This window comes from Sinocyclocheilus grahami, unplaced genomic scaffold (assembly GCF_001515645.1).
Source record: "Sinocyclocheilus grahami isolate Dianchi unplaced genomic scaffold, SAMN03320097.WGS_v1.1 scaffold624.1, whole genome shotgun sequence".
Taxonomy (NCBI): domain Eukaryota; kingdom Metazoa; phylum Chordata; class Actinopteri; order Cypriniformes; family Cyprinidae; genus Sinocyclocheilus; species Sinocyclocheilus grahami.
In genome coordinates, this window is record NW_015505803.1 from 291,457 (window position 1) to 310,963 (window position 19,507).

Sequence of the window (19,507 nt, forward strand, 5' to 3'; positions counted from 1 at the left end):
GTGCCAAACCAGTCCTCTGACTTGATCTGAGACACGACTTGTTTGAGTGCGAGCGTGCTGAACTTCAGTCGCCTGACTGAGCGGTTAAAATGATGCAGATCTAAACTAGGATGCCACCCTCCATCCTTCCTCGGAATGGTGAAGTACTGACTGTAGAACCCAGACTCTGCTACGTGAGGAGGGACCAACTCGATGGCCTCCTTCCTCAAAAGAGTAACTACTTCTGTTCCATGACCAGAGCCTGCTCGGGACCCACCATAGTGGGGATGACCCCGTTTAAACTGAGGCGGAGGAGAACTGGATTCTATAGCCTCACTCTACAGTGTGCAGGACCCACCAAGACACGTTAGTCTACTAAGGGAATCAGTCTCTCGAGACTGACTTCTGGTGTAATCAGAGCGGTTAGCTCGGTGCCCTGAAGCGGAGAACCGGCAGGAGATGGCCGTACTAGCTGCTCTAGAGACCTCCGTGGAGGTCGCGAGCCTCTTAGCACCGCTACGTTTCCGGGCGGTAACTGAGAGAAGTGCTCGCCGGAGACCACTGTGCCCTGGAACACCGGCAGGGTTGGCAGACTGATCTCCTGAGGGCACTGAGGAGAGACGGGCACCGTGTGGTGTGGTGTGCACCGCTCTTCCCCAGAGGGGCCTGCCCTCCGAGGTCCTGAGCCATAGCATCAGGACCCTCATAGCTGAAGTCTTCTCTAAAAATGATAGTCCTCAGACCCGCGTCATCTGCTAAGAAGACTCGACTGATAGAACCAGAGCCTGCTCAGGGCAGGACCCAAGGAGGCACGCTTGGCAAGGGCTCCCACACCACCAGGTGATATACGGGACGGCCGTACTAGCTGCTCTAGAGACATCCGTGGAGGTCGCGAGCCTCTTAGCACCTCTACGTTTCCAGGCGGTAACTGAGAGAAGCGCTCTTACTCGAGACATTTTTATCCTCAGAGCCCCTGTATATCTAACTTCTCATAGTTCGATAAATACTTCTTTTTATTCCTCAGAATCAAATGCAATCAAGCAAACAGACAAGTAAACACGGTCTGGTGTGATAAGATTCATTTCAAAAATCGAAAATGATATATCGAACTTCTCATAGTCAGATAAATACTTAATTTAATTCCTCAGAATTAAATGCAGCCAAACAACCAGACGAGTAAACACGGTCTGGTGTGATAAGCTTCATATAAAAAAATCGAAAATGATATATCTAACTTCTCATAGTCGGATAAATACTTAATTTAATTCCTCCGAATTAAATGCAGCCAAACAACCAGACGAGTAAACAAGGTCTGGAGTGATAAAATTCATTTCAAAAATCGAAAATGATATTATCTAACTTCTCATAGTCAGAAAAATACTTAATTTAATTTCTCAGAATTAAATGCAGCCAAACAACGAAACGAGTAAACACGGTATGGTGTGGTAAGATTCACATCAAAAACTGAAAATGATGTAATACACGCGTTGCCTCGGCAGCGCGCGAGCCACTTGGTCACACAAACAATAACAATCTCCTCTGAGAAAAATAGCCGCAGCAGCGAGCTCTCGCTCAGAGGGGGAAGAAACCGCAGGCGCGAGCTTCCGAGCCTCAAGAGAGAGCGCTGGATCTAGGGAGTGCAGGCGGAGAAAGGGCGAGCCATCTCCAACCCATCCGCTAGATCCACGTGCAATCCCCGCGATCTGAATAGCCGCCGTGCCTCAGCAATAGCGGGACCAAACTGCGAGCTCGCAAGCACAGACACACTCCTCGGAGCGTGCCCGGCGGGAGCGGAGCGTTCAGCGGGGAGAAGCACAATCAGCCCCTTATTTCCGAGAGCTGACTGCGCAAAGTTTTTTTTTTTTCTTTTTTCATAATAGTATTGACAATGCTTGTGCGACTGTAAAACAGCTCCGCTCCACAGTAAAGCTGCTCATTATAATATTAGGCATAATATGCTTGTGTAACTGATGCTTATGCAACTGGCGAGCTCATCGACGCCTTCATCAACCTCCTCGGAGGAAGACAGGCAGATTGTCGAGCCCTCTCACCTGGGGGAAAGAACCACAGCGCAGGCTTCCGAACCCCGAGAGCGGGCGCTGAATCTGGTGGTTAAGGAAGAAGATAGGGACTCGCCCATCTACATTCCCTCCACCGGATCCATAGGCGAACCCCATGAGCACAGCTGCCGCTCCGCCTTGGCGAAAGCGGGGCCAGCGCCGCGAGAAATGCCGGTGAAGACTCCCTCCTCAAAGAGAGCAAGCATATGCAGTGACAAACGCTCACGCGGACAGTCAGCTGACTCTGCGTGTTTTGCTCCAAAGCAGACAACACACAAACTGTGTGTATCCCCACCCGAAATGTAGCGTGGGCAGGGAAGAACACACAGCCTGAGATGCTGCCGGCTCTCGCCGTATGTTTGTCTACACTCGTATTGGTAAAATAAAGAGTGATAATGGACAGACAACACCAAATAAGACTGACACACACAGAGCGCTTGCTGAATGACAGAAAGATGATGAAAAGCTGAAAAGCTTTCACCGCACGTGCTTTTATGCTCTCTGGTCGCTACGTCACCCCGCCCGTGACGTCTCGCCCATCCATTGGACTGATTACACATGTGATTCAGAGCGTGGTCACGCTGGAGATGTTCCCGTAGCGTTTTGACGCAGCTAGAGTTCCTGAAGGGGAACTAAATCATCAACCTATTGCAGATGTATTATTTCATTTAATAAAAATAATATTTAAGACTGTTTTATTAGGCCAAGAAATAATAATTTAAAATCCACAGTTCCTCTGGCCAAAAATATAACTCTCAACTTAAATGTTACTAACAAATGGTCCTGTCATTATAACACAAAATAGTTTCACATTTATTTCCCGTTGGCTTCACATGTCAAGGCCGGACAGCAGAGGGTCACAAGGGATCCAGTGGGAGATATGAACTGTGTCCAGACATCTGTGAGGCTGTTTTTTCCATATAAACATCATTCATGAACACATACATCAAACTGAGTACTATACAAAGAGTGGTAAAAGTGCTAAAGTAGGATGTTGACAGATCCTGGAAGCAACAAAACTGTGAAATGTAATAGTACTTTTGTATGGAATACATTTTACTTTCTTGTGCCAGTAAAGCGGTGCAGTAGGGAGTTGCATTAAAGGGCATTTTATTTGATATTTGGCTTTATATTTAGTCCCTGTATATGATTAACAGCACAATGCATTTCAACCATGTGATTGGTATAACAATGTAAATCAACAGTAAAAAGCTGACTTACATATAACAGAATGTCAAACTGAACAGAAATATGACTATTCATGTGCGTCAGAAATACAGAGTGTTTGTCTGCAATTCCTTCCCTTCTATGTTTTCCTTTATGTTTAACAAAAGGAAACATGTTTTTTGGAATGAGTGCCCTATACCTGTAGCAGCCTTGGCCCTTATTATATGACTCAACAGAACAATCAAACCCCTTTTCCTGATCCTGTACAGTGCAGGAAAAAAGACAACTGAACTGACATCTCAAGTTATACTCACAAGGCTCTTCATAGCCTGATGTTTGCTAAGGAATGTATTTCCTCTCTCCCCCACCCTGCCTAAGGAGCTTTACTTTCACCGTAGAAGACAAAAGGTCACAGATATGGTGAACAAGCAAACACATCTTGTACAGCCTGATGCTCTGTCAAGCATCTACAATTCAATCTGGATTGTACTGTAAAATATTTTAAATGTAAAAAAAAATGAAGCCATCCAACTTTTTGAGTGTACTTTAGACTGAGTGTGTTATAAGTTCAATATGAGTTTAATAAACTTAAAAATAGTGCTGTCAAATGATTAATCGTGATTAATAGCATCCAAAATAAAAGTTTTTGTTTACATAACATATGTGCGTATACTGTGTATATTTATTATGTATATATAAATACAAACACATGCATGTATATATTCATGAAAAATATGTTATGATTATATGTTAAATATATTTTTATATAATATAAAATATAAGAATATAAATATATGCATGTAAATACATGTACATATTTTCAAAATATTTACTGTATGTGTGTGTATTTATATAAACATTATAAATATACACAGTACACATACATATATTATTTAAACAAAAACTTTTATTTTGGATGCGATTCATTGTTTGACAGCACTACTTAAAAACTAATGATGTTTCAAGTTCAATATACTTGCACTTCAAAATTAAGATTTATTGTAAATTCTTTATATACAAATCTGTTTGGGTTTGTTTGGAAGTGTTGTACAAGCAAATACCAATATCATTTATCACTTGTCCGTTGAAATATTGGATTTTATTTTTTTGCATGCAACTGTTAGATTAGAACACAAATTAGTGTATTTCTTGAAAAATGTCCACTAGTTCTATGCTTTGCATTGTGCATAAATGGCAGTGAATTCAAATTCCTCACAGTAGCATAAGAGAGATAAAGATGCTGAGATGGGCTAGGATGAAACTTACCCTCGCACCCTTTTCAGGAAAACACTGACACCCTCCACTGCAGTCTCTCCCCCCACATGGTCCACCGCTCTTCTTCACTCCCTGAGAAAGAGAGATAAAAAGACAATGGTAAGATGGCACAGTTTGAGATTGTTGTGTAATGTGCTTATTCGGTGCCAACAGATGTTATGCCATGTGAAATGACAAAGTGCATTTGATTTATAGCATATTTAGCATTGTACATAACAGACAAGAATGCTGAAAGTTGTGATGTAGGGCTAGAGGCTCTCACAGTGCTGTCGGTTTTTCTAATGTGGCAACTTGATGTGAATCCCCATCATGTTCCAGACACTCTCATGACTCATGGTCAAACCATGCCACTCAACAAACCATCCTTCATTTTTAAATTTTTTTTTTTTTATGCAGGACAGATAGAAGATCATTTTCAAAAAATATTCATGATAATTGATAAGGTTTTTAAGGTTTTATAGTCTTACTAAAACCAACTCAACTACTTACAATCACATACAAAAACCATCAACCACTTACAGTATCTTTCATTTTTATTTTGGAAGAAAATAAGTGGTTGATGGTTTGTTTTTATTAAAACTAACAGATTTTCCTTCTGTTATGTATAAATTACATTAAAGCTTTTACCATGCCCTCATCCTTTATTTTTGATACTTATGTATAGGTTTTATTGCTTAACCCAATACCAGACCCTGTCAATATTTAAATATATTTACAATATGTTTTAACTAAAATCTAAACAGAGTGAAACATAAGTGTCACTGAAGAACATGCAAGAGATGCAATACGAGATGTAAGTGATATGTTAAATATGTACTGTGTAAACAGTATTGTGCAAAAGATTTAGGCCATTAATATTAAAAAGAAGTTTTAAGTCTGTCATTTCTATTTTTTGCTGTAGTGTGTCAGTATGAAATATCAGTTCACATTTCCAAACATTCATTCTGCCATTAATTGTAATAATCCAGTGAGATTTTTATATGCACAAGGAGTCTGACAACAGCCAGTACTCCACACAGAGACAGTTATCTCACCATAATCAAGTCTATATATATAAACAAAAGTTAATTACTAACTTGTGACATGCATTAACTGCAGGAATTCAGTTTAGGGGGTTTGTAAATGAACATTACTGAGCTAATGAATACATGACTTGTTTTTCTTTTTGTGAGGGGCCTTATTTATCAGAGGGTATCATTCTATGACGGCAGCACGTCTGCTCACACCTACACACTGATCCCACAGACTGCTGAAACAGCCCTGTGTGTCCATGAAACATTTAAGGCTAAGACAGAACTGTCTGCTTTTTTCCTTGCTGTGAGACAAAGTGATTCAGAGACATTTTGCCTTGTTCGTCTGATACGAGATGCTTTGCAAGCAACAAAGGCCCCATTGAGCCTCCTGCCTCAAGTCACAAAGAATTCTTTTAAATGAGACCTCAGAAAGATTCATGGTCCCCTAGCAGAAGAAAAATAAAAATATTCATACTGCAAAATATTCATACTGCAGAGCCCAGATTTATAATCAAATTAAACATTTGATATTAGGCTGTTACACTGTCCTCTTAATATTTAAGAGGACAGTGTAACAGCCTAATATCAAACAAATGGTGGCTATACTTGTATTAATGGTCTTCTCTGAGCACTGTAAGTCCTGAAACAATGCATGCAGATGACTCCATAGGGAATCATTGTTTTACAGAAGGTGGGAAAGATGAAGAACTAAACAGTAGCCCAAACGTCATGGCAGCCTAAACAATGAGTGTAAGACTGGCCATTTTCAGTTTATTGCTAAATAGTTGATGATTACAGCAGATGATGAGAGGAGTATTGTGTTCTATCCTGTTCCACCCCACGCTTTCCCCACAAAAATGACCTTTTCCACTGCTACCTGGAAAAACATTTCCCAACAACCCTGAGACAAAGATCACCTGATTAGCATTTGTCCACTAAGCCGTGAAAAAGTTCTGGAGTATGCACTCAGGAGTGTGTTTTTTATGCATGGAGGTTTGTGGCTTTCCAAATCAAACCACTAGAGGACAAAGGGTAATGAGTAACAACTCTGAATTATAACAGAGAATGCTTGCTCACAGTAGCTCAGTTTCCTTTCATCCGGTCATGCAAAGCCAGTACTATGACATGAGCTGAGAGTTATTTCTACATTGTGGTTGAATAATGAACTGCTATCATCATTTATTCACCCTCATGCCATTTTAAATCTGTATGTTTTCCCTCTGTTTGAGCACAAAAGAAGATATTTTGAAGAATGTTTGGTTAAAAAACATTGGAACCCTATTGGCTTACATTATGTGGACAAAACAACAACAACAACAAAACATACAAATCATACAATGCAGTCTTCAGTGTCACATGATCTTTCAGAAATCAGTCTAAAATGCGGATTTCCTAAACCTGTATGTTTTCCCTCTGTTGGAGCACAAAAGAAGATATTTTGAAGAATGTTTGGTTAAAAAACATTGGAACCCTATTGGCTTACATTATGTGGACAAAACAACAACAACAACAACAACAAAACATACAAATCATACAATGCAGTCTTCAGTGTCACATGATCTTTCAGAAATCAGTCTAAAATGCGGATTTCCTGCTCAAGAATATATATATATTTTTATCAATGCATTTCAACACTGTTGTCCAGCCTTGGCCAAACCATCGAACAGGTGTCTGGAAAGCACTGGGATCCAGATGCTTCAGGCCTTTTCCTCTGGACAGTCAAATCGGCAAAAAGACTGATAACCAACACAAGGAAATAAACAAATACAATATGTTCTTGGTTTATACTTGATTATAGGCTTCAGTCACGGTAGACGCCATGTTTAATGTAACACGGATGAACGAAGGCTGCAAGGGACAGATAGACAGTTTTTGAGTGAATTGTAATGTCTTAAATTTGTATCTATCAAAAATGATGATGTGACATAAGACCTCAATATAGCACAACATGTACTCATCATAGATCATAGCCTCGTTTTCACATCTGAAAATAAATTATGACATCTAAACTTACTAATATTTATTGGATTGTGAATCTGAATTGAGGGATAACATATCTCAATCCTCTTAAAGGGATAGTTCAACCAAATATTCAAATTCAATGAAACCACAAAGATATCCAAAGGAATGGCAAAGAAAGTCTAGGAAACTTCAGAATTACCAAGAATGATTCAAATTCGATTAACCAGTGGTGTGTTTCCAAAAAGCATAATTTGCCAAATATTTTCACAAGTTCCATCGTTAGCAACATAGTATTTCAACACTGTTGTCCAGCCTTGGCCAAACCATCGAACAGGTGTCTGGAAAGCACTGGGATCCAGATGCTTCAGGCCTTTTCCTCTGGACAGTCAAATCGGCGAAAAGACTGATAACCAACACAAGGAAATAAACAAATACAATATGTTCTTGGTTTATACTTGATTATAGGCTTCAGTCACGGTAGACGCCATGTTTAATGTAACACGGATGAACGAAGGCTGCGAGGGACAGATAGACAGTTTTTGAGTGAATTGTAATGTCTTAAATTTGTATCTTTCAAAAATGATGATGTGACATAAGACCTCAATATAGCACAACATGTACTCATCATAGATCATAGCCTCGTTTTCACATCTGAAAATAAATTATGACATCTAAACTTACTAATATTTATTGGATTGTGAATCTGAATTGAGGGATAACATATCTCAATCCTCTTAAAGGGATAGTTCAACCAAATATTCAAATTCAATGAAACCACAAAGATATCCAAAGGAATGGCAAAGAAAGTCTAGGAAACTTCAGAATTACCAAGAATGATTCAAATTCGAGTCATCGCATGGGAAACACACTCCAGATTGTTAGGTGATTTAGGCAGGAACATTTAGGCTGTTTAGTTGTTTTTTTCCCCCTGAACCATTAGCAAAAATTCTACCAAAAAAAAATCTTTGCAAAATACTGTAGGGGTTGCAGTTTGAAAAAATATGCTAATGGTTGTTCCCAGATGACAGCCTCATGAGGGGGAATTGGGACATCCTTTCTGTTATCAAATCCAGGTTTGAAGCAGCCAGAACCAAATGCTTGGTTGTTTTTCATTTTCCTTCAGACATTTTCAGTGCAATTTGTTCTTTTTCGGTATGTGCAATGTTTTACACATCAAGCTTCCATTAAGAAAAAGTCACCCAATATAGCATTATCAGTTTCTTTGGACATTATATTCTTGAAATAATGTATAAATATAAAGTTCCATGGGTATGGTTATCATTTCAAGTAGCAAGGTATACAGTATATCAAAGGTATTGCCATGTGATACCATCACTGTGCCATAGCATCACCGCAGTACTTTTTTGTAAAGGTAATTTTCTGTCTATTAGAAATGTTATAGATTATAGAGTATTTCCACTAATGTAGTGACAGGAAATAATGAAACATTAGAGCAACAGTTTGAAGTGTGTGACAGAATGTGTCCAGCTATTTGGATTTGTTGGCATCCCTGTAAAAACATATTAAAGCATTACATTGCAGACACCATTTGTGCTAAAGCTACTGAATATTACTGTAAACGTAAAATATTACATATTAAATATTTACATTTTCTGTTGTGTTCAAAATGTCTCAAAGTGATTGAAGACATTGAAATGGAATCTCAGTTTACAGACATAAAACAACATTGAGGTGAAGTATAAACACAATCTTCCACATATGCAACCCTCTCCCATATACATTACAAAGCTGTGGATGACGATGAGGGCTGATGTTTGATGTCTGAGTGTGTATGAAGCCACTTCTGGCTTTAAATTCAGTCAGATCTGAACTGGAGCTGTACCCTGACTCAATCGTTGATTGAAGGGAGATGTTTTGTAACTGAATAAGACTTAACTAGTCAGCAGTCTGCTTGAACAGTGACCCTAGTCAAGAATCTCAGATCACTTTAAAGCTTTCTGAGCACTGACTTTTTGCACTCTGTTGACCTTTCACCTTAGCTGTGCTTTCGTCTCGGCTTGAGATCCTGATTAGAAAGATGATAGAAGACAAGAGCTACTGTTATGAGTTATGAGTTTTTAGGATCTTTTTTATTATTATTTTCACTCTAATTTTTACTTCGTATATTTTTCTTAACATTTTAATTTTTTATATATTTTATTTTCAAATAATTGTATTTTCATATGAATATATACATGTTTTTCTGTGTTGCTTGTTGACACAAAGCTTGATACTCACATCATGCACTCATAGACAGCTCAATGTTTCAAAGCACGTGTACCAAACACTGAGCCGCAGCTCTGACAGGAAGTTGTTCCTGCTTTCAGTAACATCAAAAACAAGAGACTGTTTAATATTTGCAATCATTTTTCAGTAAATCAGACTGTCTCGCAACAGATGGTGTACAACAAAACGTTTTATTACTTTATAACTTATTTATAATTCAGCCCAGGAAGAAAGCTGTTCCTGAACAACACTATCATTATATGGCCACATGAACCACAGACAAACTTCCCTCTGAAGCACCAATTGATGATTTCCTCTCCAATTTACATTTCTGTGAGTTTCTCTGCCATCCTTCTGCTTTCTTCAATCGTTTATTCATTCAGTCTTTTTTTCTGCTCTTTGGTCATTGGGGTAAAGCACCTGTCCCCCCGCACCCCTTTTTTAAAGGAGCACCAGTATGAGTTCTGGCTCACTTGGTACCAGCCATGAAAAAAAAAAACACTTTAAGGAATATTCTGAGTTAATTAGAATACACAAAAATTGTCAGAATCTATAGCATAATGTTGATCATCAATAAAAAATAATTTTCATGAGTACCAATGGGACCAATTTTTAGTGAACTTAAAATAATAAATATGAAGCTTTTACATATTTCATACAGAAATGAAACTCTTCAGTTAAAACTTTTTATATCATTATTTCTATTATCTGAGCTGAAAAGTCATTTTAAGGCTTTAAAAAAATTTGTCAAGACCAAAATTGTATATAACTTTACACAGAGACGGAAAGCAAGTTATTTTTTTCACATCACATTAACGCACTTATTGTTTATGTATTGTGGGTATACTATTGAAACAGTGAGTATTTTCATGTATATGGATAGAGTTTTTGGTCACAATTTAATTCTCACTATTAACAAATCATTAACTACAACTTTTGCCTCAATAAACTCCTAATTTGCTGCTTATTAATAGTTCATAGTTGTTAAGTTTGGGTAATATGGTCATGCAGAATATGTACTTTATAAGTACTAATAAACAGCAAATATGTTAATAATAGGCATGCTAATAAGCAACTAGTGAATAGTGAGAATTGGCCCCTTTACTAAAGTGTTACAGAGTTTTTTTTTGTTTTGTAGAATTACAATCAAAATTCACTTCCAGTTTAACCCTCTAGGGTCTGAGGGTGTTTTGGGGCCCTGGAGTAGTTTTGACATGCCCTGACATTTGTGTTTTTTTCAGTATCTTAAAAAATATGAATGGCTAAAGTCTGATAACACTGTATTCAGCACAAACTGGGCTACAATAATATGAGAGCAGCATGAAAGTACATATTTGTGTTTTTGAGAAAACAATGTTTATGCATGGTTAGTGAAAAAAAATTAAGTCACTGAAATAAGGCCATAAAACACATAGAGAATATTTGTTCACAAGACTTTTGAGGTACACTACAGTTTTCGCTACAAAATGATGTGAAAATTATCTTGTTCACACGTTCACAGAAAACAAATATATTGATTTAACATTTGTAAAACATGTTTTGTGATAGAATGCCCTTATGTGAGGGAGTGACAATGGCCATGAATATTTAGTGATTCACACCTGAGAGACAAAGGGCCTCCCATAATGGGCCATCAATATGAATGTGACTGAGGTAGGCAAGAAAGAGTTTGAGGAAAGTAAAATAATGTGGTTTTTTGATTATTATTTGTATTTTATTTACAATACAGTATAATAAAAATATACACAGTGAAGGTCAATGACACATGATTGAGCATACTGATCTGAACACTGAGACCTGTGCTGCGTTTCCCGATAACGGTGACTCTTAGCGCGCTACGAAGACTCTAAACATACACCTTAACTAGGGGTATACCTTTCCTAGGTGTGTTCCCCGAACTATACCTTAGGATGTTGCTTAAGGTAAACCTTCTTACATGCAACGTTAGCAAGTGTTGTCCATGGCGGTGGTGCTGATTAGGTTGATATCGATGGCTCTAGAATCGATTGTTCACTACAGGAGTTCTTTCACTGCGTTATAGAGCGGGTAATGTATTGAGAAAGTGATGTTCATTATAAAGAAGCACTTTAGAAATTTTAGAAATTGCATTTATCGGGGCTCACTGCATTTATAAAATAATCCAAATTTCAAACTAAATGCAACCTTGGATATCATATATACACTGAACAAAATTATAAACGCAACACTTTCGTTTTTGTCCCCATTTTTCATGAGCTGTACTCAAAGATCCCAATTACTCAAGGGACACACACAATGGCATGGAAGCCTTGATGTGCCTCCATCACTTCGTGCCTGGTGAAAGGCATACGTAGGCTATGTAATTGGTGGCGTGACGGAGCAGGATGTTTGTGACTGTGTGAATGCACCGCCACACCGAGGTCTTACTCAGCCCATAGCCATCCCCAAACACCTCCAGAAAACTCCCCACAGCATAAAAATGGAAAGCCGCCAGCAGCTGAATTTCAGGGCTTAGGGGGTAGCTCCGTCGAGTTTGTCTTGAAAAAGTTGGACCAACAAGATGTAAAAGCTGCTGAATTTGCTCCCGTGGCAGGCGACATATTTGTAGAATTGTATCTTTTCACACTATTATGAAATAGTGCACATACACTAACTGGCTCTGCGGCAGGCGTCTTTAATTTAGGACAACTATTCACTGTCTCGCTGCCATAGTTTGACCAAACTCCCCATCACATTCATTCCCTTTAAATAGACTCCTAATTATGTGCTGCCTAATATTTTGCCAGCCGATGTGCCTTTGTATATTATAATGGAAAAACTAACAACCATCAGTATAATGGCAGTTTTATTCTTTGCATAAAAACACTTCAATTAATTGAACACTAATTGAACACTGGGTGTATTACAACATGTCTTTGAGGCAAGTATTCGCTGAGATTCAGGTTGTTTTATTTACGTGTCTGTGAAGAGAGGTGACAGAGATCGAGATGGCAGAGAGCACACCCTGTTTATTTTCTTTATTTTACAAAAGCACATTGTTTTCACATTGTTGTTATTATGAATATACACAAATGAACATAGACCCTTTGCAGTTTCAAATGATACCTTAGGCTGGCCGCACACTAGACGATTTTAAGGCCGATTTTAAACCTGATTTGCACCCCCGAACGATCGGGGGGTGTGGCCCGATTCGCGGCTTGTCGCAAATTATTTTTTGTCCAAAAAAATCCTCTATTGTGTGGTGTCATTACGATTATTTATCTGCTCCCGATTGAGACGGAGTGTCCCGAACTCAAATCAAAACATGTTTGATATTTACGACTCTTGATCGGGCTGCCTCTGATGTGATTCCCGCGATAGCCAATGAGAGCGAACAAGCGTCACCTACCGGATGTTGCGTGCTTCTATAGCTGAAATTTGGCAGCCACAAACATGCCACGAAAGCAGAGAACATCACCCATCACCAACATTCTTTTTTATACTTTGTTTTTTCACTGTGAAACAGAACGCGTGCCAGGAGAGTCAGCTGACAACGTTGATTGTCCTCTATTTGTTTTTCTTCTCTAGTCACGTTTGATCTCGCCAGTGTCCGTGAGATCACGTGCCACTGTGAAATCGTTCCTACAATCAACAAGTGTGTGGTCTCGTGGTCTGGTCGAATCGTCTAGTGTGTGCATTCAGGGATTACAGAGGATTATAAATCAAAAAATTGGTTGAACTGTCTTCATGTATGTGGTCTCCCATGGTTTTAAAATCTTTTAAGATTTGAAAATCGTCTAGTGTATCCCAGGCCTTATTCTTATCTGTATAATCAAAACTGTTTAAGTATTTTTAGTTATTTAGCGAAAATACGTCAAAAAGAAAATACGAGACAGACTGCACCAGTGCGGGCTTCCACCCCAGAGGGTTAAATGTGCATGATACTTCTGTGTTTGATTACTCTGTATAGGTGGAGACCCAAAGCGGACAGGTTCAGGGGAAGCCTGACGGACTGAGCTGAAGGAGGCATCCATACCACCTGCCAATTACAGGACTTTATAATGAGTTGCTATGAGAGTGGAATGTGACCTGTGTGTATGTGTGTGTATGTGTGTGTGTGCGTGTGCTCGAGTGTAACCCTCACACAGGTCAGTGGGAGTTCAGTAGGACTGTGCTGTTCCACATGTCTGAGGGAGTGTGAGCAGCAGCTGGGCTGTAAAGCTCAGAATACCAGCACACTTTATATGAGTTTTTCAAGATTTCACCACAACCTCCTGCTGATTCACATATGTTCTTGTGTAACATAATGGATGAGACTGTGTGATAGGAATTGACCATACAAACAAACTATCATGACTGGACCTGCATGCTTGTGTTTATTATAAAGTGCATATGACGTGAGGCTAGTCTGCGTGCACTAGTGTTGGGCACTCAAGGTGCAATGACTTAATTATGGTTAAATTGGTCTTTAAGTTTTACTTAGGGGTGTAACGATATTCGAACAGAACCGGAAAACCATGATACACCACCCATCGTAATACGTAACCATGATACACCACCCGATACGTAATCACGATACTCTCTTGGCCAACCCCGCCCCCTGCTGAAAAACATGGTTTTGAATTGCTTGAATCACTTTGAAAAGGAAGGTACCACTAAGGGCAACATGTGCACAACAAATCTGTCATATAGGCTACACAAAATTATAATGAAGAACACGACTGTAAAATATGTCGTGTTTCAGCGAGTTGTTATGGAAAGAATGAGTCCACAGAGTTATATCTTCATGACTAGCACAGTCAAGTTCACTTATGCAGCCACTCACAGCCTTTTGTGGAACTGTAAGTTGTAATATACACGATATACAGTGGTGGCCAAAATTATTAGAACACTAATATTTTCACCAGCTAAAAAATGGTTTTCAGTCAGTTATTTCTATTTTTGCTGTAGTGTGTCAGTAGGAAATATCAGCTTACGTTTCCAAACATTCATTTTGCCATTAATTGCAATAATCCAGTGAGATTTTTGTTTGCACAAGGAGTCTGACAACAGCCAGTGCTCCAGAGATCTGGGCCCGTATTCACAAAACATCTTAAGGCTAAAAGTAGCTCGTAACTCGCCGATTTAGGATCAAATCTTAAAAATAATGGGTAATAATAAAGTCAGTTCTAAATTTAGGACTCCTAAATTTTTTATCTAAAAGTATTTCACAAAGCATTTTAACACCAAAACTAACTCCTAAATCTGTGAAATGTTAGGAGTAGGCTAGTGAAGAGGACTCCTAAGTCAGTAAGACCAAACCACAAACTATTCCTAAAATGGCTGTTGCCGGCAATCTGCCTCAGAATATAAACATTTTAGAAACATTTGATGATAATGAGCTTTTATAAAGGCATCAACTTTGGTTTTGAAGGTTATCCCAACTCCAAATTTTCTTTTGATTATATCCTTGAAGTTACATTGTGTCCAGTTTGGTTTTCTTTTACGTTTGCATGTCTTCCTATCAGCCATGATTATTCTACTCTGTTTATTAAAAGGCTGTTTATATGAATATTCACTAATTATGAGAAGCATACAGTACATGTAAGAGGCTGACAATTAGCTGAACACATATTTGTTTAATTATTGACACTTAGCCTGCATTTTAAAATCGTTATTTGAATGTAGCAACATTTTTATTTTTAAACCTTTATCTTTACTCTAAAATATTTATATGAATAAATCTCTGACAGAGACTATCAGCCAATCACTGTGAGCATAGTTAGTAAGCATGCTGACATCATCCATAGCAACGAGGTCAACCCTGCCCTTACTCTTAGCTTAAGACTTCTCTCTATTCCTTAGTAAAAGTTTGTCTCAGCAGCTTTGTGAATAGGTTTTAAGAGAAGACTCTTTGCTAAAAACCTTTACTGCTATTTAGGAGAACTCTTTGTGGTAAGATAAAATGTTTTGTGAATACGGGCCCAGATCTCATCATCATCCAGTCTGTCTGGAATGACATGAAGAAACAGAACAAACTGAGACAGACTAAATCCAGAAGAACTGTGGCAACATCTCCAAGATGCTTCAAGAAACCTACCTGCAAAGCTACCTAAAAAAAACTATGCGCAATTGCACCTAGGGAAAAAGCTGCTTTAAACGCTAAGGATGGTCACACCAAATGTTGATTGAATATAGTTAATAGAAGTTAATTGATAAAGGAAATCTAGGCCTGTTTATGACATTATTTTTGACAGCATGCTCATTTTACAGCATTTTTACATAAGTGCCTAAAACTGTTTACAGTACTGTTAGCTTTGCAGGGAGGTTTCTTGTAGCATCTTGCTTCAGATAAGTGGCCTCACATAATATCCACGCTGAGTTTGCTCTGCAAGAAAACTCCTGAGTGTCAGAGTTATTACATATTTGATCAAAGGGGTCATATGATGTTGCTAAAAAGAAAATTATTTTGTGTATTTGGTGTAATGAAATGTGTTTATGTGGTTTAAGGTTAAAAAAACACATTATTTTCCACATACCGTATATTATTGTTTCTCCTCTATGCCCCGCCTTTCTGAAACGCGTCGATTTTTACAAAGCTCATTGGTCTGAAAAGCAAGGTGTGCTGTGATTGGCCAGCTATCCAGTGCGTTATGATTGGCCGAATACCTCAAGCGTGAAATGGAAATGTTACACCCCTACCATACTGTGATGATGCCCTGTCAGGCCAGAGCAATGATTCAAAAACATGAAAACCCATTATAAACGAGGCATTCGTTGCATCCAGCGGGGAAATAATTATGGATTATAATGACATATACTGTCTTTTTACGCGTTGCATTGCATGGCGCCGCGTAAACATAAAATCATGTCTGCATTTGTGATTCTGAGAAATGACAAACAACAAGCCCTACTCTACACTGGCCAAAAAACTCGCTTTAAATATAAAAAATATAAAATATAAAAACTCTTTAAATATAAAAAACGTACTTACAATCTGTGAGTAAGAACAGCCGGCATTGTAGTCTACTCTACCAGGATCAGGAAACAGTCCTCCATAAAATGTGCTGCACACATCTGAATATTTGGGTTGAAGTGTTCTGGAGCATTTTTGGAAGGCCAAACAAAGTAGCTTCGCTTTCACAACGAAACACAGCGTCACACACGGCGGGCTAGAGTGAGCAGCGGCGGGCGGCTAGAGTGAGGAACGGCCGGAGGGCTAGAGTGAGCAGAGGTGGCAGGCTTGAGAACGGCACGGCCGGCGGATTCGACGAAGGACCGTCCAGAGGGCTTGCGGCAACCACATGTGACGACACCGGGCTGGACTCCGCATCGTCCATGGTGAAAGCCGATCCGGTGATTCACAGCGCAAAGTTGATGTATTTCCTCAGCGACCAGCACGGATCAGCTCAAGGCATGACGAAGCCATATCGTCCTCTTTTGGAAGGCCAAACAAAGTAGTTTCGCTTTCACAACGAAACACAGTGCCTTCATGACATGGCAGCGGCAACAACAATACTACAGCGAGAATAAAAGTTACGCCTTCTTTCTATGCGTGAACATTTGGGCGGTGTTATGCAAATCTTCCCACATCGTGACTTAGACATCTCGGGGGCGTGTTAGAACGAGCCGTTTTAGGTAGGCGTGGCTGACTCTTAACTTTTATAAAGAATATCTCTTTGGATTTGAGACTTTAGTCTTTGCAACTTTACAGATCTTCTTTATGCACCAAGAGCTTGTAACACTCCAAAGAGAAAGGAAAAATTTAAATCGCATAATATGACACCTTTAAAATAATTTCCTTATTGTCTGGCTATTCGATTTTATTTATCCATGGCACATGCATTTTTTTTATATGTAGCCTAAGTAATGTTGTCCAATGACTTGTTTGCATTATTAAGGAATTATTTCATTTTATTTAAATTTAAAAAGACAATAGATTTTGTGGTACAAAATCACTTTACAAAGCGACAATTTTTAAAGTCTCATTTGTTAATGCATTTTTTAATATGAACTAACAGAGCAATTATTATTATTATTATTATTAAGTTAAAAGTAAATTTTTAGCATTGCTGGTGCCATGCCATGAACCCTACCCCCACAGCACACACAACCGAACTGAAACAAACTGAACTGAACCGTGGCTCCAAAACTGTGAACCAAACCGAACCATGGCATTGGTGTATCGTTACACCCCTAGTTTTACTGTGCACTGAGTTTGCATGAAAGTAAATAAACCCTGTTTACCCTGTAACTTTTTTAATGGCATGTGCACAGCAGGCCAAATACATGATATGTGCTGATTGACATGATGGAGAGGCAGTGTAAAAATACTGTAGGAACTTTTTTTAGAACTACATTCAAGAACTGTACTCTTCACTCTTATTTATGTGGCCATCAAATGTTTACAAACTATTTAAAAATCTTCAGCAGTGACCTAACCAACCCAAATATCTCCTGAAATAACCCCTCCCTCTCTCTCTCTATATATACAGTATGTATATATATATATATATATATATATATATATATACAAGTCTTGCAATCTCTACTAAAGAGATGAGTTGAATCAGTTGTGTTATATGAAGAAGACATACAAAATATGCAGTGGTGGGGGTTCCCAGAACAGGTTTGAGAAGCACTGGTCTGGCCTGGAGGGCCAGTGTCATGCAGAGTTTAGCTCCAACCAGCTCCAACACAACTGTCTGGAAGTTTCTAGTCTGAAGAGAGAGAGAGAGAGAGAGAGAGAGAGAGAGAGAGAGTCACAGGAAACGACACACTGTCCGCGCTCTGGTTCTCCCACACGCATCCAGCTCCACTGGGGCTGGATGCCATGGTGCAGATGTGGCCTAGGCTTCGTCTGTACGCTTTCCCCCCGATCGCTCTGCTCCCGGGAGTTCTGGAGAGGGTACGTCGGGATGGGGTCCGTCTGTTGCTAGTAGCCCCGTTCTGGCCGGCCCGAGTATGATTCTCGGACTTGGTTTCCCTCCTTGACGGCTCTCCGCTGGAGATTCCGATCAGGAGGGTTCGCCTCTCTCAGGCGGGGGGTGCCATTCTGAACCCCCGCCCGGAGTTATGGAAACTGTGGGTATGGCCCCTGAGCGGGCACAGCTCCTAGCATCTGGTCTCTCAACTGAGGTTGTTGAGACTATACTCCAGTCCAGAGCTCCCGCCATTAGGAAACAGTATGCCTTGAAGTGGAAACTTTTCGCTTCATGGTGCGGACAGCGACTGCAGGACCCAGTCAACTGCCCAATTGGTACAGTTCTGGAGTTTCTGCAGGAGCGATTCTCCGCAGGGTTATCTCCCTCCACTCTGAAGGTATACGTGGCGGCCTTAGCTGCTTACCACGCCCTTCTGGGAGACATCCACTTATCACTCGTTTCCTCCGTGGCACCCTGAGGCTGAGCACTAAGGTGCCCTCATGGGACCTGGCTGTGGTTCTGGAGGGCTTATGCAATGCCCCCTTTGAACCCATAGAAGAAGTTTCGGTCAAGTTGCTCACACTCAAGACCATCTTTCTCCTCGCTATTTCCTCACTAAAAAGGATTGGGCAGGCACTCTCTGTTTCATGCTTGGAGTTCGCTCCAGGCATGGTTAGGGCATTCCTTTACCCGAGGGCCGGGTATGTCCCTAAGGTGACCACTTCTTCACCAGGGCCCATAGTACTTCAGGCATTCTGTCCTCCTCCGTTCCAGGAAGTAGGCCAAGAAAGGCTTTATCTGCTCTGCTGCTCTGTCGCACTGGACGCTTACGCACACAGAGCTGCCCGTTGGCGTAAGGCAGCTCAGCTATTTATTTGTTTTGGTCTTTTGGTCCAAGGATCTCCGGCGACCAAGCAGACCATGAGTAGGTGGGTGGTCGAGGCCATCTCACTAGCCTACGAGT

The 19,507-nt window shown here is 39.8% G+C and overlaps 1 protein-coding gene across 1 annotated transcript in view; it reads right to left on the bottom strand.

Moving 5' to 3' along the window:
- LOC107557927 (collagen alpha-2(IV) chain-like) overlaps nucleotides 1-19,507 on the bottom strand; it is a 107,956-nt gene that overhangs the window by 66,141 nt on the left and 22,308 nt on the right. The window contains exon 4 of the mRNA XM_016241513.1: nucleotides 4,473-4,553. Within this exon, the coding sequence (XP_016096999.1) occupies nucleotides 4,473-4,553 (81 nt within the window). The remainder of the gene's footprint in view (nucleotides 1-4,472; nucleotides 4,554-19,507) is intronic.